The 26,456-nt window shown below is 42.5% G+C and overlaps 2 protein-coding genes across 2 annotated transcripts in view; one reads left to right on the forward strand and one right to left on the reverse strand.

Moving 5' to 3' along the window:
* Positions 1 to 9,748, reverse strand: part of muc5e (mucin 5e) — a 30,624-nt gene extending 20,876 nt beyond the window's left edge. Inside the window, exons 1-21 of the mRNA XM_077004749.1 lie at positions 9,645 to 9,748; positions 9,459 to 9,491; positions 9,060 to 9,285; positions 8,630 to 8,759; positions 8,271 to 8,334; positions 7,995 to 8,080; positions 7,571 to 7,760; positions 7,359 to 7,478; positions 4,913 to 5,033; positions 4,675 to 4,810; positions 4,505 to 4,582; positions 4,335 to 4,404; positions 4,112 to 4,243; positions 3,857 to 4,006; positions 3,632 to 3,726; positions 3,418 to 3,550; positions 2,954 to 3,197; positions 2,568 to 2,608; positions 1,987 to 2,075; positions 1,392 to 1,546; positions 1,027 to 1,165 (exon numbers count right to left, since the gene is read on the reverse strand). Of these exons, the coding sequence (XP_076860864.1) occupies positions 1,027 to 1,165; positions 1,392 to 1,546; positions 1,987 to 2,075; positions 2,568 to 2,608; positions 2,954 to 3,197; positions 3,418 to 3,550; positions 3,632 to 3,726; positions 3,857 to 4,006; positions 4,112 to 4,243; positions 4,335 to 4,404; positions 4,505 to 4,582; positions 4,675 to 4,810; positions 4,913 to 5,033; positions 7,359 to 7,478; positions 7,571 to 7,760; positions 7,995 to 8,080; positions 8,271 to 8,334; positions 8,630 to 8,759; positions 9,060 to 9,285; positions 9,459 to 9,491; positions 9,645 to 9,690 (2,478 nt within the window). The 5' untranslated portion in view covers positions 9,691 to 9,748. The remainder of the gene's footprint in view (positions 1 to 1,026; positions 1,166 to 1,391; positions 1,547 to 1,986; positions 2,076 to 2,567; positions 2,609 to 2,953; positions 3,198 to 3,417; positions 3,551 to 3,631; positions 3,727 to 3,856; positions 4,007 to 4,111; positions 4,244 to 4,334; positions 4,405 to 4,504; positions 4,583 to 4,674; positions 4,811 to 4,912; positions 5,034 to 7,358; positions 7,479 to 7,570; positions 7,761 to 7,994; positions 8,081 to 8,270; positions 8,335 to 8,629; positions 8,760 to 9,059; positions 9,286 to 9,458; positions 9,492 to 9,644) is intronic.
* Positions 9,749 to 13,728: 3,980 nt separating this feature from the next.
* Positions 13,729 to 26,456, forward strand: part of slc2a13a (solute carrier family 2 member 13a) — a 46,663-nt gene continuing 33,935 nt past the window's right edge. Inside the window, exons 1-3 of the mRNA XM_077004752.1 lie at positions 13,729 to 14,596; positions 20,779 to 20,938; positions 25,334 to 25,542. Coding sequence (XP_076860867.1) covers positions 14,035 to 14,596; positions 20,779 to 20,938; positions 25,334 to 25,542 — 931 coding nt within the window. The 5' untranslated portion in view covers positions 13,729 to 14,034. The remainder of the gene's footprint in view (positions 14,597 to 20,778; positions 20,939 to 25,333; positions 25,543 to 26,456) is intronic.

Here is a 26,456-nt window from a genome sequence, read left to right on the forward strand (position 1 = left end):
ACTCGGGCCCAGAGGGGGGGGTTCTGTCAGGGTTCGACCCAGGCACGTGACTCCTGCTGCCACTAGGCGGAGCCCGCGAGCTGTAACCAGGGGCAATCAAGCCCGATAGGTTGCACCTGTTCTACAGCCTATTTAAGACAAGCGACTTCAGCAACTCATTGCTGAAGTTGTTTGTTGTTCTATGCACACACAGCCCAAGCCAGTTTTCTCTCGTCTCCGGACTTCCTCTCGTTTCTCTAGTTCTCCTGTTTCAACCCTGAGTGTTCTCAGGTTGTTTTTTGTTTCCTTCTGTCTTTTCCCACTTTGTTCTACGTTGGTTTGTTCTCCAGTGTTCTGGTTAACAGATTGACAGGTACCAGGTAGAAGCTATAGGTCTTGTCACCATAGCTTCCTCTTTTGTTTCTTATTTTTTTCCCTTCCCCTCTGACACGTCGAGTTTGTCTCCGTGTACTTTTCGTTTTTTCCCATTTTTCTTTTGTGGACGCGTTGTATTTCTTTCCGCGTGTTTTTTGTTTGTTTTACTTACCTGGTCTTTGCACACGTCGAGATTCTCCGTGTTGTCTTTCTGTTGTTTCCCTCTGGGGTTTTTGTTTTCAATTTTTCCCGCATTCGCGGAGGTTTCATTTGGCAGTTTTTTGCCGTTTGTTTTATCGGGTCGCGTTTGAGTCCTCACTACGTTTAAACCAACGCGTCACCGCCGAGATCGGCGGCGAGGCGTAACAGATTGGGCGTTTTTTAAATAAACAACCATTAAATAATGTGATAAAAAGCGAATTATTTCGAGTATATGTATAAATATTTAACTTAATTATGTTTAACATGCTGGGAAATATTGAAATGGACCTTGAAAGTGACGTACAAGTGTTTTAATTCCACCTTATAAAGGTGTATGAACCCTGAAAACGTTGAGTACCGCCAGTTGAGTACCCCTGACATATACTGACTGATATGAGTATGTGTGATATATTAATTCATTTGTACCCATAAAGGGTATTGAATGACTTCAGTGGTACCGATATCACTTACCTCAACCAGTGTGTACTGACAATGGCCATCAAAGTGGTACCATTTAGAGTCAAATGTGTTGTATTCTCCATTGCCAAACACCTCACAGACCCCTGGGCATGGTTCACCTTGACAGTACCACTTTCCTCCGTTACAGACACTGTGAAATGAACGATCAAACCATTTATTGCTCACTTACTAAATCACCACAATGTAATTTTCCTTTCTTCCTTGAATACCATAGCACAACATCCAATGAAAAGCATTGCTAAGGACAATGAGAGTCGGGGAATCCATGTGAGCAAAAATAGGCTAAATTGTGCATTTGCTAATATGCTAACAATACATTTTAGATGTTGGGTATGTTTATTAGACAGTTAGTTCACCAGGATTTGCAGTTTGACTCCACGCTCTGCCCTGATGAGTAAACAGCCCCGCTGAATTCACATGTGCATTTGTCCCCAGTCACACAGTTGCCCCAATGGTCCTCATACTGGCCCTCTGGACAGTAACAGCCGCTGGTGCAGTTCTCCTCAGAGCTCTGCGAAGACACAGGCGGCCTCTGACACAGCCTGACACAACCTCTAACACAGCCTTGGACAAAGCTCCCCTTACTCAGCAAAGATACTTGTATAAAGATACTTTGTAAAGTTTTCTGCACCTGTGCAAGGCGAGTTCCTAGAGTGCAGTCCTAACCGAATTAACATGCAGCCTTTCTACAGCATTTCACAACTTTACCTCCCCCAGTTAATGGCTCTGGGTTATGGGCAAAATATCATAATCATCGCCATGATGATGCTACCTACTGAAACTGTTATATGCTTTGCTGCTTTTAGGTATGTTAGAGGACTCATTTACATATTAAGGCCCTCTGTTACTGCCCAGCCAATACTGGCCCCACATTCACGCTCTTTAGGGCAGAATGCCCTAAAATTGGTCAAAACAATTGGTCAAAATTGTTATTTTGACCAAAATACATACCAGTGGTTGGCTCAGGCTTTTGCAGGTCTTTTGAGCAGTCTTCACCGATTCTTGGGCACAGTACACACATACTTTTCCCTGTGGACAGTCTAGAGACCAAATTAAAAGACACAAAAGGCTCAGGATTATGTAGGACCATGTGTTAAAGTTAAAGATATTCTAGACTTTTCAGCCCCAGAAGTATGTAGCAACAGTTCCTAGCATATTATGATCCACTGTTGGTTAAGTTTAGCTACTTCCAATAGCATTTTAAGGCAAAGAAAAAAGTGAGTCTATTTATGTTGCAATCATATAGTCCAGTGATGAGACCACTACCGTGTAGTTTTACTTTCTTTTTCTGATCATATTCCTGGCAATTACCCTCATTTACACCCAAAGACTATTGCATTTAAATTGTCATCGATTACGGTGGATTACAAAAAACATATCACCATGCATCTTTAAACTTAAAAGTACAAATAGATTGTAGTTTTATACAAACAACCCTAGTCAAGCATGCTGGTTTACACTGTATAAATAGTCATCATGGACTTTTTACAAAAATGGCATTTTGAAACAGGGTTAATTAGGAGCTACTTTACCGCATGCTTCAGAACACTGGAGGTTTCCATTTTCACACATACTGCAAGACAAATATGTGCATCATTTACATCTATTCAATATGGAGACATTTCATTTCAAGTGTAACAAATATGTATATCATTTACATCTATTCAATAAGGAGACATTTCATTTCAAGTGTAACTTTGTAAATTTTTTGTGTATTTGTGTTGCACAATGCATATGTATATTTAAATATTTGAATATGCTACATCGTGCTCCCTTGGCTTTAGGGGGATTTCATCCCATTTCAATAAATAAATACGGTACATTTAAAAATAAATGTAAACTCTTCCGCCTTCAAATGTCCTGAAAGCATTTCTTTCAGAACGCCTTCTTTGAGTACGTATATGTCCGTAGGCCTTACCACTTCCGGCCATCGATGACGTGGTGTCCTGGTGGTACGGTTCCCCCGGGGTAGCTGCAGGGGCAGAGGGCGCGTGGACTGCACTCGCCCAGGGCGTTGAGGTGGGTGCCTGGCAGGCATCCGCACCCCTCCACGGGGTCTCCCGGAGCTTCACAGGTGGGGTCGGGTCCGGAGATCGAGCGGCAGGTCCTGTTGCAGGCCTGCATGGTGTAACTGAACCTCAGGTTGCCCTTACAGGAGAGGCCTGTCACACAGAGAAGGGCCCCCGGGGGTCTTACTTTGATGACAAAGCCCTCCTGCTCATAGACAAGCTCCTCTGAACTTTCAGGGCCTTTAAGTTCACGCTGACAAAAGAACTCGCACTGAACGGAAAGTGTCAACATATCACTGTATACTGTGACAACATTCACGCTTTTGTTTTACGCAGGCACATACGCGCATGGTCCAATCAGAAATGGACTTACTGCAGGACGACGCTTTCCTCCAATCACCAACATCAATCCCCTGACTGGCACAGGCTTTGGCATAGTTGCCGAGGGCAACACACAGGCATTCCTCTAGTCCGGAAGTACACTGGCAGGTCCTTTGAGAACAGGCCTGTAAACACACCGGCATACATATTAGTGTAATTTCTACATCTAAACCTGAGGTATCAATTAAGTATGAATTTAGTCGAACCTCAACAAAGCTGTTAACAGGGACATAGTCATGGCAACTGGCAAACACGCCGCTTGTGTTTGTCAACTGACCACACTTCTCTTCAGCAAACAACGCTGCACAGAAATGATGACAGGGCTCAATGCCAGGATCGTTACAGGTAAAGACATTGCACGTCACTCGCTATTGTCTATATATTTTATATACGATGAAATAGGAGCACTGGGCAAAATGCAGCAGCTGTACCGTTGTTGCTATTGATGCAAATGGGAAGGTCGTCTGATTTACAGTCGCCCACAGCCCAGGACAAGGCAAACGGCCGAGCAGAGTTTTCTACAATGCTGCTGCTCGTGGTGAAGTCATCTTCTGTGTTATTGTTGTAGGTTCCACAAAGACCTGTCATGATATAGAAAGCACGCACACACACACAAAAGAGCATTCACATAGCGATTCATCATTGTCTGCCTGCTCTGTATAACAAATGGGCTTTGTTGACAATACCTTTAGTCCTTTCAGTTGGTGGCAAATACAAGTAAAATTGAATTTCGGGAGAAACCTGGACTTGCATCTTCATGCCAAATGATGTCTGGACCAGGACGAACATGGAGGATTGCCAGGAGACGATGGCATGTTCTGGAAGCAAACCAGTCCAGTTACACACATGAGAGGCTGAGGTGACCACCTCTGGCCCACTTAAATATTTATCTCCATGCTCTGAACCCACCAGTCTGAGACAGGTCGGTAATTCCGATGTCACCAAGTTTTACACTGTCTTTAGCAAAAGTGTATCTCTCCTAGCAAAGAGCAGAGCATCGTTATCAGTTGTTGATTGGCTGAGAAACTAACGTATTAATTTATGTGGTACAATTGTAAAAAAGAAGTGGAAAAACATACATTGTACACATCAAGGTTCATTTCTTCTATAGACATGTCCGTCTGCGAGAACTTGATGGTCACGGTCCAGCTGAGTCCCTGTGAAGTTTGATACAATGAAATAATCTAATCAGATATGGAATTGCATGACAAGAAAAGTGCTTTTTTGGACGTGCTGAACTTCCACCTACCCTCGCGGCCACGTACGTGCATTTCCCAGGCAGAAAATATTGTTTGCCGTCAAAGGTGGTGACATGCTGGCCTTCAACGATGCACCGAGGAGGACAAGTGTTAGGAGTACAGGCCCACTTGCCGTTTTTGCACGTGCTATGACACAGAACAGCGGCACGCCGTCACACAGGAGACCCATATCAAGGCAGAGAGTACGAATGGGAACTACTACTAGCTGTACGAGGGATTCATTCGCACCATGAAAGGCACTTGGAGCTGATGCTTTGCCCCGGGGCGAACGTTCTCTCCCCATGCACGCACGGACAGTCCTTCACGCTAACGGCGTGGAAGCCATCGACTCGATCGTTCAGGACCATGCCTGCGAGAGAGCCAGAGATCAGATTTAACAGAATAAACAGGAAAGGGATGATCAGTGTTTGAGAAATGTGTTGCTCAACACTGTGACTGCACATCAACCAAGTTATATCGCCTTATATTTACTGTACCGTAATAACACAACGTAATTGTATCAACAACAAGAGTACTTGTACTACTATTTGTCACGGTACAGCCCCTGACCCCTCCCCTTTGGGCGTGTGTTTGTCGTCTACGTCTGGACGTCTGCGTCTGTGTATCTTCGTGGGTGTGGATGTGTCTGAATGTGTTCATCGGTCTCACCTGTGGCTCGTCTCATTACTCGGGGCTCATGTGGTTTTGTCTATTTAATGTGCGTTCGCGCAGTGTCCCGTGCTCGTCTTTGTCATGCCTCATACATGTGTATGTTTGAGGCAGTCTAATTAAATGTTATATGTGCACTGTCTGCGCTATTTTTTGTATCACAATAAAAGTGACGTTTGTGCGAAACGCTGGATCTGTGCCTCATTCGTTGCCCCGCGCCCAGCGTCACAGAAAGACGAGCCGACCAAGAATGCCAGGATCTATGACCCGTGCCAAGAAGGGGAAGGGGCCCAGCAGGCACCACCTTCCCCTGCCCCCCGCCGCGAGAACCCTGTGAGCCTCGAGGAGATGCAGCAAGATCCCGCAGTTGCGTTTTTGCTACGTCAGGCGCAGGCTACCACGGAGGAGGCTATGGCAGAAGACCTGCGCCAAGCAGCACGGCGGGTGTGGCGAGAGAGACACCTGCCTTCCTCCAGAGACCCCTCGCCTCTGAGAGTCGCCTCCGTTGAGCTTTATAGCAGCGGAGAGGACAATAAGACTCCAGAGGGTGAGTTCGAGGAGGAGGAAGGGTCAGAAGAAGAGGAGAGCTCCGCTCCGTCCGTATACTCGGCTCCTACCGAGTATTACGGCAAGGGTGAGGAAGAAGACGTCAGCCCTCCTCCATCACTGTGCTCGGCTCCCATCGAGCCTTACGAGGATGAAGTGAGTCCTCCCCCGTCCAAGTACTCGGACCTCACGGAGCGTGAGGACGAGGAAGACAGCCAGCCACCGTCTGAGTACTCGGACGGTGAGCCGTGCGAGGAGGAGGAGGACGTGAGCCCGCCTCCCTCGGAACTATCCGGTGAGACCGTGAGAGGGAGGAGAGGCCCGAGGGAGGGCGTTTCTCCGTGTTCATCAGAGGAGAGCGCAATGGACTACTCTCGGTGCGAGACCCCAGTAGGGCCCATGAAGTGGAGCTTAAGCGGTGAGGAAGAGATGGAGACGGAAGACTCCGCTCACACTGCCAGACCAGGGGAGCGATCGCCGAGAGAGGGCGAAGTCCTCGGAGAGGGGAGAGCGAGCGTCGGCAGACCTACCCTGCGGCGTGCTCCCCCGAGGGTTTCCACAGAGACCTTTAGCGCGCCCACCGAGAGGGCTGCAGGAACGTCCGCCAGCCACGCCGCACTCAGCGGAGGGTTTGCTGCAAGGGCGGGAGTAAGACCGCCCACCGCAGCGCCTGCAGCTCCCGGAGCGTTCTCACCTCTGGCAGCCCTTCTACAGGCGCGAAGCCTGGCTCCGTTTGTGTGTGTGTCTGTGCCTGTGTTCGTGTCCATCCCTGTGTATCTCCCAAACCCCCTTTTCCCTTTCGTACCGCTGTCTATTAATGTACCTGATTGTGTTTTCGTCAACGTCCCGTTGTGTCTGTCTAACGTGTTTTCCCCTGTCTTCCTAGGCAGGGTGTTCTAGGCTGTTCGTGGCGGACTCTCCACCGAGGGCGGTCATCTCCCAGACGCAGGACTGAGGGCTCCGGATCCGCCCATCAGTGTGGGTTCGGGGCGTTCAGTCCTGTTGGCCCCCCCGGGACGGGTAGTGCCCTTGATGGGGGGCTCTGTCACGGTATAGCCCTTGACCCCTCCCCTTTGGCCATGTGTTTATGTCGTCTACGTCTGGACGTCTGCGTGGGTGTGGATGTGTCTGAATGTGTTCATCGGTCTCACCTGTGGCTCGTCTCGTCATCACTCGGGGCTCATGTGGTTTTGTCTATTTAATGTGCGTTCACGCAGTGTCCCGTGCTCGTCTTTGTCAGGAGTCATACATGTGTATGTTTGAGTCAGTCTAATTGAATGTTATATGTGCGCTGTCTGCGCTATTTTTTGTATCACAATAAAAGTGAAGTTTGTGCGAAGCGCTGGATCTGTGCCTCGTCCGTCGCCCTGCGCCCAGCGTCACACTATTACTACCAGTACAACTAATATCACTTCACAAAACATTTTGCATTAATTATAGCCTTAGTTAATGTTAGATCTGAATATAAATATAATCTGACCTGCGGGTGGCAAACATGTGCTGATGAGGGAGTCTGAGTTAGCCTGGGGGTTGGAGCAGGTGGGCGGAAAAGCAGAACCCAGCTCCTGGTACTTCAGGTCTCCGGCACAGGAAGGTTGCTCTGCGGAGAAGTTTGGGTACGTGTGTTTGTCTTATCACTCGAAAAATTACAGGAGTGCTCTCATAACGAGCTGTGATGCAGGCTGCACTCACTACAGGAGGAAGTCTGTTTCCACCACGACCAGAGCTGAGACTTATTCCCACAGAGGTAAGCGAGCTCTTTGATGAAAGCACACTTGGCTTCGACGTGTACGTTGGGGTACATATTCTGAAGGCACAGCTGCTGGTAAATGTTGTAATTTGTTTTCAGGCATTCCCTGGCGAAAGAAAAGAACTCACAGTCCTGGAAAATGAAAGCGTTAACAGAATTGGTTAGCAACTTCGCTTACACATAACCGACTTTGTGAGCTTTCTGACAAGTGAAGGCAAATCCTTCTCTTTAGTTCTGTGATACTTAAGTGAAAAGCTTTTTCAAGCCCTCGTGAGTCACCGGCTGGTTTTGGTCTGAATGAATGGCTTTCAGACCGATTCCTGTTCTTCAAGAGCAAAAGTGTTGATTTTGTTCAGGTTCACATACCTGTGTTTTGCTTTGACGTTTAATATCTTCAGTCACACATGTTCCATCAGGGACACCATAGGCGGATACAAGTTCCCATAGATTTTCTGTTAAAAGCAGGTCAATACATTTAATGCTCATAAAACTGTATGAACTTCTAAGAAACATTTCTAAACTTAAGCAAAGTCATTGTTTCTTGATATGGTGCATATTCACTGTTCACAAACACAGGTGACTCTAATCAAAGGTTTTTGAAAAGCTTATACAATATTTTTAAAGTTGTTTATTTTATGTCACCTGTACTGTTTATTCGGCCACACATTCCTGTCATTCCATTGACTAAACTCTGGTCCAGCTGAACCTAGAATTGAAGTGCATAACCAAAAAAATTTGTCCCCATATGGTCAAACACAGGATAATAACAATGTTATAAAAATAAAGAGAACACAAACCCTTCCATGCTTTTATGTAGAAATACATTTTGTGATTAATAGACAGTAGATGCAATACAACACTAATACAACAACAAAATCAACAACACCAAATTTTTGATTTTGTTATTCAAATGATTGTTACATGACGGGATATCATATAAGAGTCACTTTTAAACTGTACAACGACAAAAATCAGTAAAGTTTAGTGTTCTGCCAACTCACCCAAAGTGAACTGATGCCCCCAGATGAATTGGACCAGGTGACAGAAAAAGGCAGAATTTTGCTTTTAAGCTTGATGTAGATGCCGTATCGGTACACATGCTGATATGTGTGGTCATAGGGAAGGGTAATGCTGAAAAAGCCATATTGTAAAGTCATATTTATAAGAAAATATTTCAAGATGAAATTTTTATATTTGCATTACAAAGGTGATAACAATTTGCTACAGTGTCTAATTATTTTCCAGAAAATATGTATTAGCAAGAATGAGCAACTTGCTGTGCAGCTTTAACTAAAACTTTAACTTTAATAAAATTGAAATTTTAGAATTTTAATTTCTGTTGGTCCAGATATAATCCAGATATAAATCTGTCCCTAATCAACTGATGGCATAAAGACCAAGATTGTGGTCATTTTGAAGGTGAAGAGGTACCTGTTTCCTTCCACACTGACCACGCCGTCCTGAAGAATTGTAGTGACCTTATTGACCATGATTACTACCCTGTTCATCAGGCCAGCCGGTCCACGCTGCACAGAGATGGAACAGTCCACCCCAGAAGACGTGAACCGGGTAAGCGTGAAGGCGCACGTGGACTTCACGTGGAACAGAGTCCCGTTGAAGGTCTGAAACACTCCACTCCCGAAGGTCTTGCATAAATCTGGAAAGGCAGAGAAAGATCACTCTACAGCTAAAACACCAGACACAACAGACATGGCAGTTTTAAGGTCAGAGGGCAGACCTTAAAAATAATATTTTTAAATGTAATATTAATTATAACCAGTGCAACATACTCAAACTGTTCTAATCATTTAGTACCATGTGACTACTTACTGGGGCCTGCAGCTGAGACAGCGTAAAATTGGCCTGGAAGAAAAGATTTCAGTGAATATTTAAGCACCGACTTAACATAATAACCAAACATCTAAACATCTTATAGTTCTGTAGTTGAAGACGTGTGGCTGTCACTTCACAATGAGGAAAATCCCAGCACCTTTAACAGACGCAGGAAGTGCTTACCAGAGAAGAGCCCCACCAGTGCTAAAAGTGCCCTTGTGTTAGCCATGTTCTGAGCTGCGTTCCCTGACCACCACCTACACAACACAGGTGTGGAGGGCTCCTTCTCACCGTGGCTTTTATACCCTGACCCAGGTCCTTCTGGGGAAGCGTATGAGGAAATGAACTTGGAATTAAGTATTCAAGTCTCTCCCCTCATTAATTCAGTGGAAATCCTAGACCGAATCCTGTAACACATAATCACCTAACACCTGAACGTGGAAAATCCAGAATCTTTGTGCTGGGGCCTCTCACGATACACCTGTGCATTGTTCTTGGAGAGCATATGCATGTTATGATGGCGTACAGAGCTTCCACGAAAGGAGCTTGGTATCGTTAAGGAACACGGATGTTTGTGTGTGACTGACTTACATGTTTGCAGAACATTCAAATTAAAGACAAAGTAAACAGGCAAACAAACAAACTTAAAAAAATATTTTAGACTAATTGTGTTAGTCTTTCTCATGTGGCTTTTTTGATCAATTTATCTGGTCCATTCTGTATATCAACCAGACCTTCTATTAGACACTAGGCACGCGTAGCTTGGAGTGAATGATTTTCAAGGTTTTCCAGTGGTTCTGCAAAATATTAATAACTAAGATGAAATGAAATGTCTAGACTGTTGAAGATAAAAAGAAGGTAATGTTTTTACGTGTTTTTTTTATAAATGGTCTTTTAAAAAAACAATTACCTGGTCAGTAATTCACCAAAAACGCGCCAGCAAATCTACACTCCATGTCTCAGTTCACTGGCACTAACTTAACGGTTAATATCTAAAATGAATGAATAACAGCTCTAAACCTCAAGTACCTTCCACACAAAAAAAAGGAATTTTGAAAACTCTCTAATTGTGATTTGTCTTTAAGTTTATCAGCACCTTTTATCTGGATTTACTGTTTAAGCACATTTTAAGGCATTCCATCTAATGCATTCTTTCTGATTAACATTTTTATTATTTCTTATAAAATTTCTTCTATAAAGGGGCAGCCATACTCTAGTGGGGAGGGTTCGATTCCCAGGCCCTAGGTCATGACTGAAGTGCCCTTGAGCAAGTCTCTTAACCCTAACTGCTCCCTTTATGTACTTTTATTCAAAGTACACACATTTGTTTACTACAAATGGCACCGATTCAAAACTGAATTCAAATATCACAGCCGTCGTGAGTTGATGTCAAATACATGGTGTTCAGTTGTTACAACCTACCCCACTACCGGGGTAGGTTGTAACACATGCTGGGGTAAGTTGTAACAATTAGACAAAAGAAGCAAAAACAGAGGCCACACCATGCAAAATGCTTCAAAAAGAGTTTTTTGGAATAAAATAATAAAATAAAAAACCAGAAAAATGTCTCTCTGTATGACTGACCATAACTCGTACATAACTCATATCTACTTTCTGTTTTATTCAGGTGTGTGTGTATGGAGGGGGGGGGTGTGTGTGTAAATTAGTGTACTAGAACAAACTTATTTAACAATATGTATGCTTAATGAACACTAATACAATGTACCTGTGTAAAGAACATGTAAAATGTGTGTGTGTGTGTGTGTGTGTGTGTGTGTGTGTGTGTGTGTGTGTGTGTGTGTGTGTGTGTGTGTGTGTGTGTGTGTGTGTGTGTGTGTCTGTGTGTCTGTGTGTGTGTGTGTGCGTGTGTGCGTGTGTGTGTGTGTGTGTGTGTTACATGGCAGATACCATGTGCCTTCACAACTGATCTGACTGACTTGTCCTTCTTTGTGACCTCATCAGATGCTTCTTTTAAAAACATTTGCAGGCACACCTCTGTCAGTCTTTCTTTAAAATGATTAAAATCAAGAAAGTTTTCTTAGTTGTATGTAAGGTGATGGTTGTAACACGTTTTAAAGCTGTGTTTACAACCCACCCCACCCCTGTCAGCCAATGTTTAACTAGTTGTAGTAGCGAGGGGATTTGAAATTAACAGGGGAAAAATGCATCACAATTTACCTGAGAAACTACAGTTTAATGTAATATAATTCATATGGTTTTATCTGCAATAGTATAAGTACTAAACAAAATATAGTCTTGATTCAGTCTTGATTTACTTTCTCACCTCAAAATCAGTTTTTTATCCATGGAATCTGAATGTGCCTGTTTTCAGCCTTGATATTCACCATGTAGGATTAGGGAGGAATTGGGTAAATACTGGAATGATCATATGACTCCTATGACTCTTATCTGTGATCGGTGGAATTGATGGTGTTACAACTCTCCCCATGTTACAACCATACCCGGTCTCCCCTATAGCTATTGTATGCCAGCACCATCACCTCTCATCAACGTGCTAGTTTTTGTTTTTGTTTTTTTGTTTTTTTTCAAGAGAAATGGAAAATTAATAGTACAGTCAAATTCAAGCAGGACTTGTATTGAAAGTAAATGGCGAATTACAGTAATGATATTGTGTCATCACAGCCCCAAATTACATTTAAATTCACACAAATCGTCAGAAAAGATAAAACGTTGACGAAGGTGGTTGCATGTGTAGCCAGCAGATGGCGACAAATCCTCCCTTTTGTCACGCGGTTTGTTACTCGCAGAGAGGATAACTATTTTAAGCTTAAAGTGTACTATGTTTTCTTTTCAAATGGCCCTTGAATAAACCATGAGAATAATCCTAACCTATCACTCGCGTGTCTGTCTCACTCTTTCATCTGGATTTTTCCACTGTTATATGTCATGAATGACTAGTCAGATAATCTTATTGGATTACCTGAATAATCAGACAACGAAACCAAAATATGCAGTTGTATAGGCTAATAAAACCAATGGCTACTTGACATTTAGTTTACATTAACCAGGCGTACCACTTAAAACACGCGGATTACATTTCCAGACCAATAATGCACACAAACTAGCTGTAATTAAGACACAACTACTTTAGCAATACCAACGTAAGCTCATTAAATATATATATAAAAGATATGAAGTAAAGCCAGACCCACAAAAGGTCACATCCTTGCACTTTATATGTTAAGAGTTTTTTGACGTTTCTTAGTATTGCCAACCCAGATTAAACTCACCAGTTAATCATCCAATTTGAAACAAATGAACGGCAGCGGATAAACCATGACTACGTACAGTACAGCACCTCCCGAGCACTATGGACCCTGCTTTAGAGGGTCCAACTCATCACCCCAGTGATCATTGGCCTTTTACCAAACCCTGTGTAACGGGACTAATCAGCGGCCATTATGAGAACCGCTCCTGAAGCCACTCAGACAACCCAGATATCGATCCTGGAGCGACGATGGACCAAACGGGGGATGTGTTGGACCCATTATAGCACTGTCAAACCATTATTCTTTTGAAAACAAACAAACAAACAAATAGAAATCCATGCAATTACAAATGTCTTTGCCGTTGTACTGAATGTTATTTCCTCATGTAAACAGTCACACTGTGTCGTAGTGGATTTGCCTGTAATTTGCACTGAAAAGCCACCATCTAATACCAGCATGTAATTAAGAAAATGCCAAAAAGCCCGACTGGTTCCTGCATCCTGTTAAGACATTGAATACCATTTAAATGCATTACCACACCATGCTTTGCAAACCGACGTGGATACAAACATTGCTGACAAACACTGAGTAAATGAATGAGAAATATACTAAATGTGAACACTGAATAATAAACAAATTAATATTTGCTTCGACTATCTACAGGTACACACATGCAAGTTTATCCAGACAATTCACGTTTTTCCTGTTAACATCATACGGGAAATCTCCATATAAAAGTGAAAGAATATTGACCAAATATCATACAAGGACATGACCGAGTTTAGTATTTATTTCGTTTTTCGTCTTCTTGACAATTATGGGTTTATATAAATGCATATTAACTGGACTACAACCTATGCAGGCATACAAGACTGGCAAAATATGTAACATACGTGGATTAACATGTCATATTACATCCCAGATAGTATCTAACCAAGGTAATACCGATGCCATAGAAGTATGAATCACAACATCAAACTGCATCCCGTGTTTGGGAGCACAGATAGAGCGCGAGCACGAAGACACCCGTGAGAGACGCTCCCTTCACGTCACAGACGCGGGTGATGACGAAGGCGGCCGACGCCTCGCGCGCGCGTCTCGCGCACCTTCGCTCTCTCATCAGCACCGCGCAGCGCCCGCTCGGACCACAAGGATGATGCTGGATGCAAGATGCGAGTAGTGCAACTCAGTAAGACACAAGTAGGAGAACTGGCGCTTCGAACATAACCAGGCAGTAAAAGTGCGAGGACACAAAGCCGCCTGATAAGACTTTTTTTTTTTTTCAAATTAAACCACAGTTCATCCAGTTCGCAACTATTGGACATCTCCTGTGGGTTTTACCCATGTCCCGCAAATCCACCGACAATGATTACAACCTTCGTAGCATGAACAGTCTCATGGGCGAGCGCAGAAAGAAAGTGAGCGACGATGGAGAGCGCAGCCTTATCAAAGCTCCGTCCAACGCGAGCATCAGCAGCCAGAGAGGAGCCACCACCACCACCACCACCACCACCGGTTCCTCCGGTTCCGCCGGGGACTTGGAGCGAGCCGCCCGCAAGCAGTTCCAGCAGGACGACACGCCGGCCTTCGTCTACGTCCTGGCGGTCTTCTCGGCGCTGGGAGGGTTCTTATTCGGATACGACACCGGGGTGATGTCCGGGGCCGTGCTACTGCTGAAGAGGGAGATGAACCTCACCGCGCTCTGGCAGGAGCTCCTGGTGTCCGGCGCCTTGGCGGCCGCCGCGCTGTCCGCGCTCGCAGGCGCGTCTCTCAACGCGCTCCTGGGGCGGAGGGTGTGCGTCCTGCTCGCCAGCTCCATGTTCCTCGCAGGGGGGGTAGTGCTGAGCTGCGCTCCCGGTAAAGAGGCTCTTCTAGTCGGCCGTGTGATAGTCGGCCTCGGGCTTGGTAAGGAGCACTTTTAAAACTGGTATGCATGAGAGTTTAAAAAAAAAAAAGAAAGTTAGACTGATGAAGCCTTATTATCCATCACAGGGCAAAGTTTATAAACAAGTCAGACTAGATTTCTAACGTTGCATAATATTATAACTACCCAGCTATGAAATGTAATAATTTATGTTAAATATTCTCAATATATATCCAGATATCCAGAGAGCTAGAAGCGCCTTGTTCAGCCCTGTGGAGGGGTGGAGTATTGCACTTAATTATATTTACACTCTACTACCCTATAGTTATAGCCAGCTGTAGGTTTTTACTAATATATCTAGGTTAGTTGTAGATAAATAATGTCTCTGACACGGATAACGATCGACAAATGACACATATAGGTCGATTTATTACCATAACGCTCAATATGTACTAAAATATGTATGATAGGTAGCCTATCGCGATCACGTTTGGCTATGAATATCTATCTAGCTGATATAAAAGCGTACTTCTGCATTAATACATTGGACAAACGGCGAAAATGAGATATTTGAGATATAGAGATATTAAACATTGCAACCCGGTAAAAAAACAAACGTTTTTGCGCAAAGTTCCCAGAGAAACTGGATGTCTGCTTCAGCTGTTGAAAGACGTGTGTGTGTGTGTGTGTGTGTGTGTGTGTGTGTGTGTGTGTGTGTACATTAATACATGTACACCTCTCTTAGAGCTTGTTGAGGTAGTAACTGCTTTACTGGAGTTGGCATTAGATACGTAGTTAGCTACATAATCAGAATAAACTACAGACCGTTAGCTAGCTTGCTAACTCTCAGAGTTTGTCTTAAAAAAACTTTTTTGGTGATTTCAGAGGAGAATTTTAAAAAGTCAGCTAACCTCCTCTGGTGTAGTAAACCATGTTTTCACGTTTTCTAGTCATGTAATATACAGTATCAAAATAGTGCAGTCTATGTTAATTGAATCTTATCTTAAAGGTGGTTAATAGATTGGGTTCCGTGGTTCAGTCCTTTTTTGTCTTCTGCATAACATTAAATCAATTAATCTATACCAATGTCAGTAATATGACCCAGTGTATTATTATTGATGACTTTGCATATTCTAATAGATGAAACTGACATCACAAAAGTTTCTTGAGAAGACCTATAGTACTGGACCTTTTACGCATAGGCTACCTTATGTCTCAAACATTTGAAACCTGCTAAATTTAATGGTTGTTTTTTAGTATTAAGTGCCACAGGAAGTTGTAAGCTGTATTTTGCCAGATTTTATGTTCTGTGGTTTTATTCCATTGTTTAATTGGACTAATTACACATAACATCATGTGTTTGATGACATATTGCACTGTGCCTTCAAAGTAAAAATTCCAGGTCTGTAATTAAGTTCTATATAAGTAAGCAGTATGCTGTGTTCATTCAAGTGATACATCTCATATAGAAAGGGCCTAAAACAAATCTTGACCCTGAGAATAACCTGAAGATGAAAATAAGATGAGACTTAATGAACTCTCCTTGAGTTAGTGTCAATTTAGCAATATATTTTTTTATCACTGAATACTAAATATAGCCTTAATTGTTTCAAATCCCAAATATTAATTACAGAAAATATGACTTCTGTGGCTTGTGTCCATCTCTCAATGACTCATCCCCCACAGAGGGAAAGATCTCACTTTTACACATTATGTTGGGTAACAGAGAATACTGTTATATTAAACCAAGGGAACGGGAATTCTTTTTTGACTGAGATAAGCTAATGTGATATACACCAACACTGCATATATACACTATACACTAATGCGATATCAACTGATTTGTCAGTTGACATCTGTGTCCAATCAAGCATCTGAGATAGGTTTTCCGTTTTCCATCTTAATATTTTGGGGCGTGTTTCATCAGTCCACTTTAATCAACACGTTGACTTTGATGAACAAATTGCTTAGCATTTTCGGTTTCCAAAAGGTCAACCCTGGCTCTGAAAGGAGGAAATGTCATACCTTTCCACGGACTCTCACCACTGGCTTCCGGTTTGAGCGTTATGGCCCAATTATTTGCGAGCTGCCCTTTTGTGGCTGCACACCAGTGGACCGGGCCGTGCTGATTCAGGGCTACTCCAGTCATGAGAATTGATGACCTTTCCCCCATCCTCATCGTTTGGCCTGAAGATATCCAGATAAAGGCACAGCGAGGCATTTAGAGTTCATTTACCACACAGCTCATTTCACACTTCACTCATTCTGCAAGCTCACGTAATAGTTTCTTCTCCATCATGAGTTGTAATGCTCCTCGGTGTCTCCAATTACTCAGGCCGTATGAAAGCAGCAAATGACTTTTGCTCAGTTTCCCGACTCTAGGCGGAAGAAAAACAGCATTTCTCCCTGGTCCCCAGCCGTGTATAAAGCAATGGTGGAGGTAGGTAGCAGGGAGAGGTCATTAGCTAGGTGGATGGACTTTTCCCTTATGGCCCAGGGTAACACTCCACTCCTTCAGTCTCCCACTGTTGAACTAAGCTCCAGTAGGAGAGCTCTGAGGGGCTCTGGCAGATAACAAGAGATCACCATTGTTCCCCCCACAGCACCACTTACTTCTCACAGTTCTCACAGTCTCACAGTGGAGGGAGGAGAGATTGTAAATTATCCTGAGAAGTACAGATATGGGCAAAAATATTTTATTAACTGTGCTATATAAGAAGGACCAATCTATCTATTCCTGAACAGATAACATCTGGAGATGAACAGGCTTACAGTAGATGTTTTTAATTGTAGGATTACCTTAAAATAGACAAGTCATACAGTCAAACGGGCTTGTGATAAATCTTCCAGCCTACCAAAAGAAAACATTTAAACAATCATGACATTTGTCTGCACAGTTTTAAAGACACCAAATTCCAGATGCAGTGTATTTTATAGTTTAAGAAGTAAAGTCAAGCTTTTTGGTATACCTCTAAAAGGCTTTTAAAGAGGAAAATCATGGTTAGCCATGTTAGCAACATATACCTTTCAATGTACTTAGAAACATTCTTATGTATTTTTAACACTTCAGGCCAGTTCTACTTTTGTACACCACTACCCTTGTTCTACGTTTGGAAAATTAGGGGCTGGGCTAATGACTAAACCCTGCATGTCATTATTTGTTGATCCATGGTACTTGAGTCCATGAGTCCCGTGGTAGTTGAGTCTCTTAAAACAAGCATAATGGCATTATTAGTAATTTCCCAAAATGTTTTTCTCCATAATGGTAAAAATCCTTATTTCTTTTCTTTTTTCATCTGTTTTCCAATTTCAGTGGTTCAGCTGTTAATATGTCAAAGGGTGTTTTAATGTCTTCTATGTTTTTGTGAACACATTTTAAATAGTGATATTTACTTGCTATTCTAAAGCACTGTGCTTTAATATACAGTATAGGTCATTCAGTGTTATGGGTAGGAAAGAATAACAGAACATAATTAATTGAGGTATTGGACTCAAACTCAAATGAGAGATGCTTGTGCATTTGCATGTCCAAAAATCAAAGAAGACTTTGATTTGGTGCTGTTTAGGGTGTTGGATGCCAGATACTATTAACATGTCTCATTTCTATCACAAACTCACATATGCCAATTATTTCCACAGTTTGAAACGAACATCTTGTTCATTCCTGATTGACACAGTAAAGCCACATCGGTTAGGCCCAACACTTCCTATACTGCCAGAAGTTTCATTAGATAGAAAAGTCAGATCCCTTCCCAGATGTCCACTGGACATGAAGGCCTGGTAAACGTAACAGTTGTAGATTTTTCAGTGGAGGAGCACGTCTCCACGTACGGAGACGACGCTTTTTCAGAAGTCTAACTAAACATCAATGGGGGCTGTCGTCTAAGACTATTGATTAAACTCCTGTGAGCAGGCAGCGAGGGGTTCCCATGGTAACAGGTACGTTGTCTTCTGGGCAACAGGAAGCAGTGAGCAGAGGGGCTATTAATAGACCTTACAAGCAGGCGGTGATACCGTGGCCCTTGTCGGATAGAAAGCACATGCTGTTTGTTCTCCTGCGTAAATATCATGTAGACGTTAGATGTGTCACACTACAAGGCTTCCTGCCTACATCTTTAGCAGAGTCTTGAATCAATTGGTGCTTTGTTGTTTTTCTAATATTCAAGTGTCCTTAAGTAACATTAGCATGTATTACCATAATACGGCATCTCTGCACTCTAATGCGCTAAGAATTTCTAAGTTACCTTTTTTTTTTTACTTGTAGAACATAACCAGAAATCAACCATTTCTCTCTTTTGTTGCTGCTGAGACCATTACCTATGCTATTGTGACTTCCAGAATTGACTAATGTAACGCGGGGCTATATGGACTTCCTGATTGGGTTTTGAACAGGCTACAACACGTGCTGGATTCAGCTGCGAGGGTGTTAATGCACACTAGGGACACTTGGAGCATATTAGTTTGATTCTTCAACATCGTCGCTGGCTCCCAGTACTGTATCGCATTCAGTGCAAACAGTTTGTTTTGGTTTTTTAAATCTATGAATTTGCCCTGTGCTGTATTGAAAGTTTGCTGCAAGCATGCTCTCCAGCTCGGAGTGTTCGCTCCAGTAATATTCTTCTGCTGAGAATTCTCTCCTCTTCTCTGGTAACAGAGAATTTTGTCTTGATGGCCCTATGCTGTGGCATACCCCCCCTTTTAAGTTACATCCTCTTTAGCATGTCAAAGCTAGTCTCCAAACCTACCTCTTCCAGTTTGCCTTTGCCTGTGGGTGAGATCAAATTGAGATTTTTAAAAATTCTGTTTCAGTTGTTTTATTTTTTTTTCCTCTTACTCTTGTAGAGTGTCCTTGGGTGTCTAGAAAGGTTCTTATCAAATAATAGTTATGATTATTATTAATTGGCAGAGGATGAGCAGGACTGGTTGGCCTGTCATATCACATTGCATAAATGTTTAACAATGTGTTTCAGCTCATGTTAAATTAATGCAATTTACTCAAATTCTTTTGTTCATTATCCATGACATACAATTTTCCATTCACAATAAAATGTGCATTTTTACCTTTTTCTGAGAACCTTAGAATGAGTGAAACATCAGGCACTTCAAACTATACACTGACCTGTGGAAAATCATACAAGAAACTATTTCTTATAATAAACTTATATTTATTGTTCCCAATAAAACCATTAGTCCAAATCATAAGCATGCTATGTTGTAAGCCAAAAGGTTTAGAGCCATTTTGTGCATTGAGTAATTCGGTGTAAGTTCCATCTGTATGGTTGTGTCAGTAGCCCTGTCAGTTTGGAGAGGAGGGTGCATTGTCATCTTCGTGACACAGTATCAGTGCTTTAGAAATTTATGGTCAGGTGCATGACTAGATTAGTAAATCGAATATGATTTATTGATCACCTCAATCCCCTGTGTTCCTTCTCATAAAATACTATCCATTCAGTCCTCATCTCTCCAACCAAATGACATGAATTTGTAGTAGCCTAGCCTTCGTAAGAAGAGATAAAATCCCATTTCTGCCATCACCTCCAGGTAATGGCTTTGCTTTTGGGATAAATCACGTTTATATTTCACTGGGTCCTTGCACTGTGCCCTCATAATGTTTTTATGTGTTTGCTCTCAAAGATAGCCTTTCATTTCATTAAAATAGAGGCCTAGGATTTAGCTGGCCACTGTTTGCACATACGTTACATGTCTGTATTAAACCACAGAGGTTCGTCTGAAAGGTATGGTATATCTTATATACCCAAGGATTCTCAAATAAATCCCCCTTCAATTTCAACAACTTCAAATGAATATTGAAAGTAAACACCATTGACAGTTTAACACCATTGGACAGGTGAGACAGGAACAGGAGCAGAGGGTTATTCAATAAACTGGTGAATGTGAACGGATGAGTGGTTGTGATTTGTGATCGGTGGATCTTTTGTTGACTGACAAGGGGGGGGGGGGGGGTGTGATAATACAATATAATAAAATATAAATGGAACATGAAATATTTAAACTGCTTATTTAGATCACTCGCTTCATTCTTTCTTTCCTAAAGGGGAAATGTGCTTTCCAGCAATTCCTCTAGCGTTTCAGAAAATCCAGTGCTGGTTCCATCACATTGTCATTCAGAAATCCCTGACCGCACACTTAATGAGCACATCTCCAGTTAGAGAAGCACTCTCGCACATATTTTACATAAATTTCCATCTCTTCACCCATGCAGGTATTGGCTCCATGACCGTGCCAGTGTATATTGCCGAGTCTTCACCCCCACATCTGAGAGGACGGCTGGTCACCATCAACGCGCTCTTCGTCACAGCAGGCCAGTTCGTAGCCAGCCTCATTGATGGGGCCTTTAGCTACGTACACCACGGAGGCTGGAGGTTTGGGCTCTTCAGATATTCAGTGATTGGAGCAGTTACTGTCTCGCTTGCTCTGTGCTAGAGCCAGTTCTCTTGGGTTGTATGTGTGGAATATTGTATAGGTGGGAAGTAGTGGCTGATCTCAGGTCAGACGGGGCTGCTTTTGGATGAATCTTATTCATTTATGACTTCTAATACTTCCTGTCTGGTTTTCTTAATTTCATCTTTGCATGCAACTTCACACTCTCTCTCTCTCTCTCTCTCTCTCTCTTACCCCTCTTCCCCATAACCTCTCTTACCCCTCCTCCTCTCAGATATTATATTGGAGTGCTTCAGGTGATTAACTGAAAAATTACATTCAAGTTGAATCAGTTTTAGGAGCCACTGTAATTTAAAATTATTACCAACTAAATATGCAATTTAACCAACTAAATATGTAATTTCTTTTCCATATGCCACATTTTTTGAACAGTTTCAGAAGTAACTCCAAAGCATAGTAGCTTATGTACTTCTCTGAACACAGTGCTTTTAAAAAAAATAAGTCCCATTTGAATTAACATTACCAACAAATGCCTGTTTTAGTGGCTGAACGTTGAAATGAATCATGACTTTACAAATGCCTCTTATTGTCAATGTTTTATATGGTAATCTACATGATTTTAGGGTATGCCTTATTTAGAGGAGAAGGAAAATGAAATACCTTGAAAGATCCTCTTAGAAAATAATTACCATCTTGTTGGCCAGAGTGAGTGTTATGTTCTTTATCCAACATTGCTTTGAAGTTATGCTACGTATGTATTTAAATTTCACTTAAAAATTGAAGTTATGCTACGTATGTATTTAAATTTCACTTAAAAATACGATGCACTTCCAGCGTTGGCGGATTAAGTACACAAATCATGTGATACATGCTGCACAAACTGCTAAAGTGAAATGCAGAATGCAGAATATAGTTTAGTGAAAGTGGAAACGTTTTAAGAAAGAGCAAACGAGAGAGCTGCACACAGATGAAATTCCCCCCTCTTACCCACATGACCCAACCCATTACCTCGCAGTCCTGAATACTTCATCCCCATCTTCATGTTCCTCATCAGTGTTCCCTCCTTTCCAAATATGTAATTTCTCTGTGACGGGCAGGGAGTGCGAACGAAAAAGGAAGCAAGTCTCAGGGAAAAAGGAGGGATTAATGTATAACGTGCGCAAACCAAAAACCCGTGACACGATCCGAATTAAGGATATAATGACCAGCGGTCAACTGGTACAAAGACAAGACATATATAGACAAATAAACGACCGTCAGGTGAGGCGGATCATAGGCCCCGCCCACCTGAGGGACAAACACAACACAACAAGACAACTGCCACTGTATACGGAGGCGATCAGTAGGGGGCCCGCCGTCCCGTGACATTCTCATCATATAAATGATTTTGTATATTTGTGTTCATAAGCATTAGAACTATAATAGTATGTAAATATTATTCACAGTATTGCAAAAGTGTAAATATTTGTCTTTAAACAATTTTTTTTAAACTTTGCCAGACTATTCAGTGAGAGATGTATTTTCTCACAATTTCAACCAAATACATGAAGATCTACTGTTGTTCAAAGCTGCAGACATGTAGAAATGCATGCAGTATGTGTGCAGGTAGTACATTCACTATCATGCATACAGTTAGCGCATTCAACTTATGATAGAATTCAATACTGCTATAGTCAGCTGAACCTTTGGCAAACCTAAATATAATGCCTAGTGTCAGACAGCCTGTATGTTTCCAGACATCAATTTTGACATTAGTCATTTTTTTTCAGAATGTAATTGGTCACGTATTGATGAATAAGTGAGTGAATGTCCTCCTTAGAGTCGAATTTCTAATATCAGATGTGAGATTTGCTAATGTGATTGACAAGCCTTTCATAAAACTCACTTACTCAAAACTCCTCAGTGCAGAAGCTGTAGATATTTTGGCTTGATATGGAAGTCACATCACACTCCATCACCACAGTGGTTACAGACATTTGATTCCAGTTGAATACTGTAAATCTGATCCCCATTCCAGTTGTTAGTACAGGAGTATTTAACATTTCGCTCCTCTACCCCTTAGGTTACAACTGTAGAACACTTGAAAAAACAACTTAAGTGCAGTAATACATTTTTAGTGGTGTAATGATGCAATCTGCACATGATACTGGATTCTCGATACTGGATTCATGGTTATATTTTCTCATGCTATTTGAAACTAAATCAAAAAACTTTTTCTGAAGTGTAGAAACAGTGCAAATAAATCACATTTTTGTTTACATTTTTTAAATAAAAAATAATATCTTTATTCCCTTGCAATAAAAAAAAAAACATTTACAAGTGTAAACAAAATGTAGCTTCACTATATATTAAATAATTGTGCAATTAATTGAAAATACAAAGAAAACTGATATCAAATGTGTTGGTTTATAACGTGATATTGTATTAAAATGTCCTATTGTAACAGCTGTGCCATAGGCCAAGACCTTTAATGTTCAAGCAAGGCAACTGCATTAGATGGCATAATAACCAGAACTCCATATTATTTATTGCCACGATGTACATTTCTGCATCGCGATAAATTGGGTCATGATGCATAATTACACCCCTATAAAATGACATATCCTATGTTACTGTTTACTACTGCCTCCAATAATGTTTTATCTAATGTTTTAGCCTACATGTGACTATTTTGGATGTTATACCTGTAGCTTATCCCATATGAATCAGCCAGAGAAATCCCTTACAAATTACTCGACCTCACCTGGGCTTTACCAGCTGGAACAGAACCTTCTTATGAGGGAATATAAATCCCTTAGAAGGGTCTGGCTCTAACCCTGGTGAGCTTTCCCTTGTGTGTGTGTGTTGTGTGTGTGTGTTGTGTGTGTGTGTTGGCACTCCTTCCCTCGTAGTGAAGCCAGATCGAGGCTGCCATGCTTTGCGGTGAACGGATGAGTCGTGCGCTAACAGGTCCCCCTAGACGGGGGGGTCACAACTTGGAGTGTGTTGTACATATCAACCAGAGAAGCTGGGTATCTCGGAGCATGGGAGTTCTCCCATAGTGGAAGTAGCCATGCTACATCAGTACCCCAGTGTCATAACCCTGGCCAATGATAATGCCTGCAACGACAAACATGGATATATAGGCTACATCTGTATCTCATACACAAACACACACACACACACACACACACACACACAAATGGTGTATAAGACATGAAGTTCTGCCCATTACTCTGAAGTAATCTCAGGTGTATTACAGGATTGGTAAGTGTTTAGTGGCGAACGATATACACCTGCATTCCTCTCCTTTAACTCTAGTTTTCACCGTGGGAGAGGAATACATATCACACGAGATCAACCTTATCCGAACACCGCCCGTGGTTTATCAGCTCCGTCTACATCTCAATCCAGCACAAAGCCCCCACATCATGGGGGATTTACTGCTTATCTGGAGCCCAAAAAGAAGAGGGAGAGTGTGTGTGGGGGGGGGGGGGGGGGGGGTTGAAGTCTCAGTTCCTTGTGGAAACATTCCAGTTGCGAACACCACATTGCTCTCTTGTTACAAATGATGATGGTCTGCTGGATCTCAGTAGAATTTACACAGAAATTATTCTTTTTTTTATTGGTTTGATTAACTCCTGAAGTGAATATTGCACCTCCAATAATATTGGAATGCAGTTCTAATTATAATTTATTTAGATTAATAAAGCAGATGCTTATGGATTGTTGCACAACAGATGCTTTGGTTTCTGTCTAACGTTATCTTTAGTTTAATTGGTGTTTAATTAAGTGATGACTTGTTGGCGAAGTAGTGTTGAACTGTGATTGGCCAATATAAATGAAATGATGTTGTGTTTTTAAATTGTACCTACTCTACACAGACTATTTTTGGTATGCACTCTACATAAACGTTCCATGTACCAACTCTAGACGTGTCAATTCAATGAGTTTCTTTGAACACTGGATACTGGGTGCTCATTATGCTCTCTGCCAACAGTGGGTGCAATGAATTGTTTGTTGAATCTGTTTAGAGTGGTACTTCTGTGGACGACTGCAATTACAGGATTCATCAGAAATTACAGCCTTATTAGTGAACTCTTATTGGTGCCAAAGGTATGATAAACTGTATAAGATTACAGAGAAATGTAGGTTCTACAGAACAGATTTGGCGATTAACTTCCTGGTGAACTCAAAACAATTTTATTTGACTTTTAAAAGAGATCCTAAATGAACGATTTCCTGTGGGAGCGTGTCTCTTTCTGGGCAATGTACATCATGATTCATGACTTGGAACTATCTCCTCCTTCTCAGTCTCTCTCTCTCTCTCTCTCTCTCTCTCTCTCTCTCTCTCTCTCTCTCTCTCTCTCTCTCTCTCTCTCTTGGTCTCGGTGCAGGTACATGCTGGGTTTGTCAGCAGTGCCTGCTCTTGTACAGTTCCTGGGTTTCCTCTTCCTGCCAGAGAGCCCACGCTGGCTTATTCAGAAGGGTCTGACCCAGAAGGCCCGGCGGGTGCTGAGTCAGATCCGCGGCAGCCAGAACATCGATGAAGAGTACGACAGCATCAAGAGCAGCATCGAGGAAGAGGAGAAGGACTGTGGCGGAGGTGAGAAACGTGCGTGTGCGTAACACGCACACACACACATACACAGACACTTGTACAATTTTTCCCCCAAATCACTCCATTCCAAGTTCTGAACCAGTTAAGCCATGCTTGTGATGTTCTTCAAGTGCTCTCTCCTGAACACACGAACCGTTTTCCTGGTTTGATCATATGTCAAAGCAAAGGGTTAAAGCAAAAGGGGGTCATGCAGGAAGGGCAGAAAGATCGAGAAATCGAACAGGGCCCGTGCACACCTGGGCCTGAAGCAGGGTTCAGTGGTGACGGAGCTATTCACCCTCAACCCCATCCTCACAGGAGGCCACGTGCTGCTGGTTTTACATTACACTCCCCTCAGTACACTGAGACACAGAGCTCCTGCATCCAGGCCTGGATGATCGGCCTCCGACAGAGGGACACACGATATGCATCTTTTCAGTACAACATCAAGACTGGCTTAAGATAAACCCAGAGCAACAAACAAGGGCAAGAACAACACGGAGAACTCTTCACCTGTTTGAGTCAAACGCCGTCATAACGAAACACCCTGGAGACGATAAATCAGGCTTTTTTCACTAATATCAACGAATGGCGTCTGATTAAATAACGGAGCGGCACGCCGCCTTGAGCGTTTCGATCAAGCCGAACACAGACGTGACTTTGTACAATGGGCTGCTGATAAGTTGGCCAATTGCTCGCAATCTTGTGTTCCATCCCAGTCTAAACCCATCACATCGTGCACACTGCAGCCCTGACAGCTGTCTGGCAAATGGATCCGATTGTGTGCGGCGCAGACCTGATTTGAGCGCAGCACTTTGAAACAAGGACGATTTGACTGTCTCGAAGACCAGACCAGACTCCAAAGCTCTTCCACTCTCAACTGATGAGGAAACTGTAAGCCAAAGACCCGGGGGGCATGA

This window comes from Brachyhypopomus gauderio, chromosome 5, assembly GCF_052324685.1.
Source record: "Brachyhypopomus gauderio isolate BG-103 chromosome 5, BGAUD_0.2, whole genome shotgun sequence".
Taxonomy (NCBI): Eukaryota; Metazoa; Chordata; class Actinopteri; order Gymnotiformes; family Hypopomidae; genus Brachyhypopomus; species Brachyhypopomus gauderio.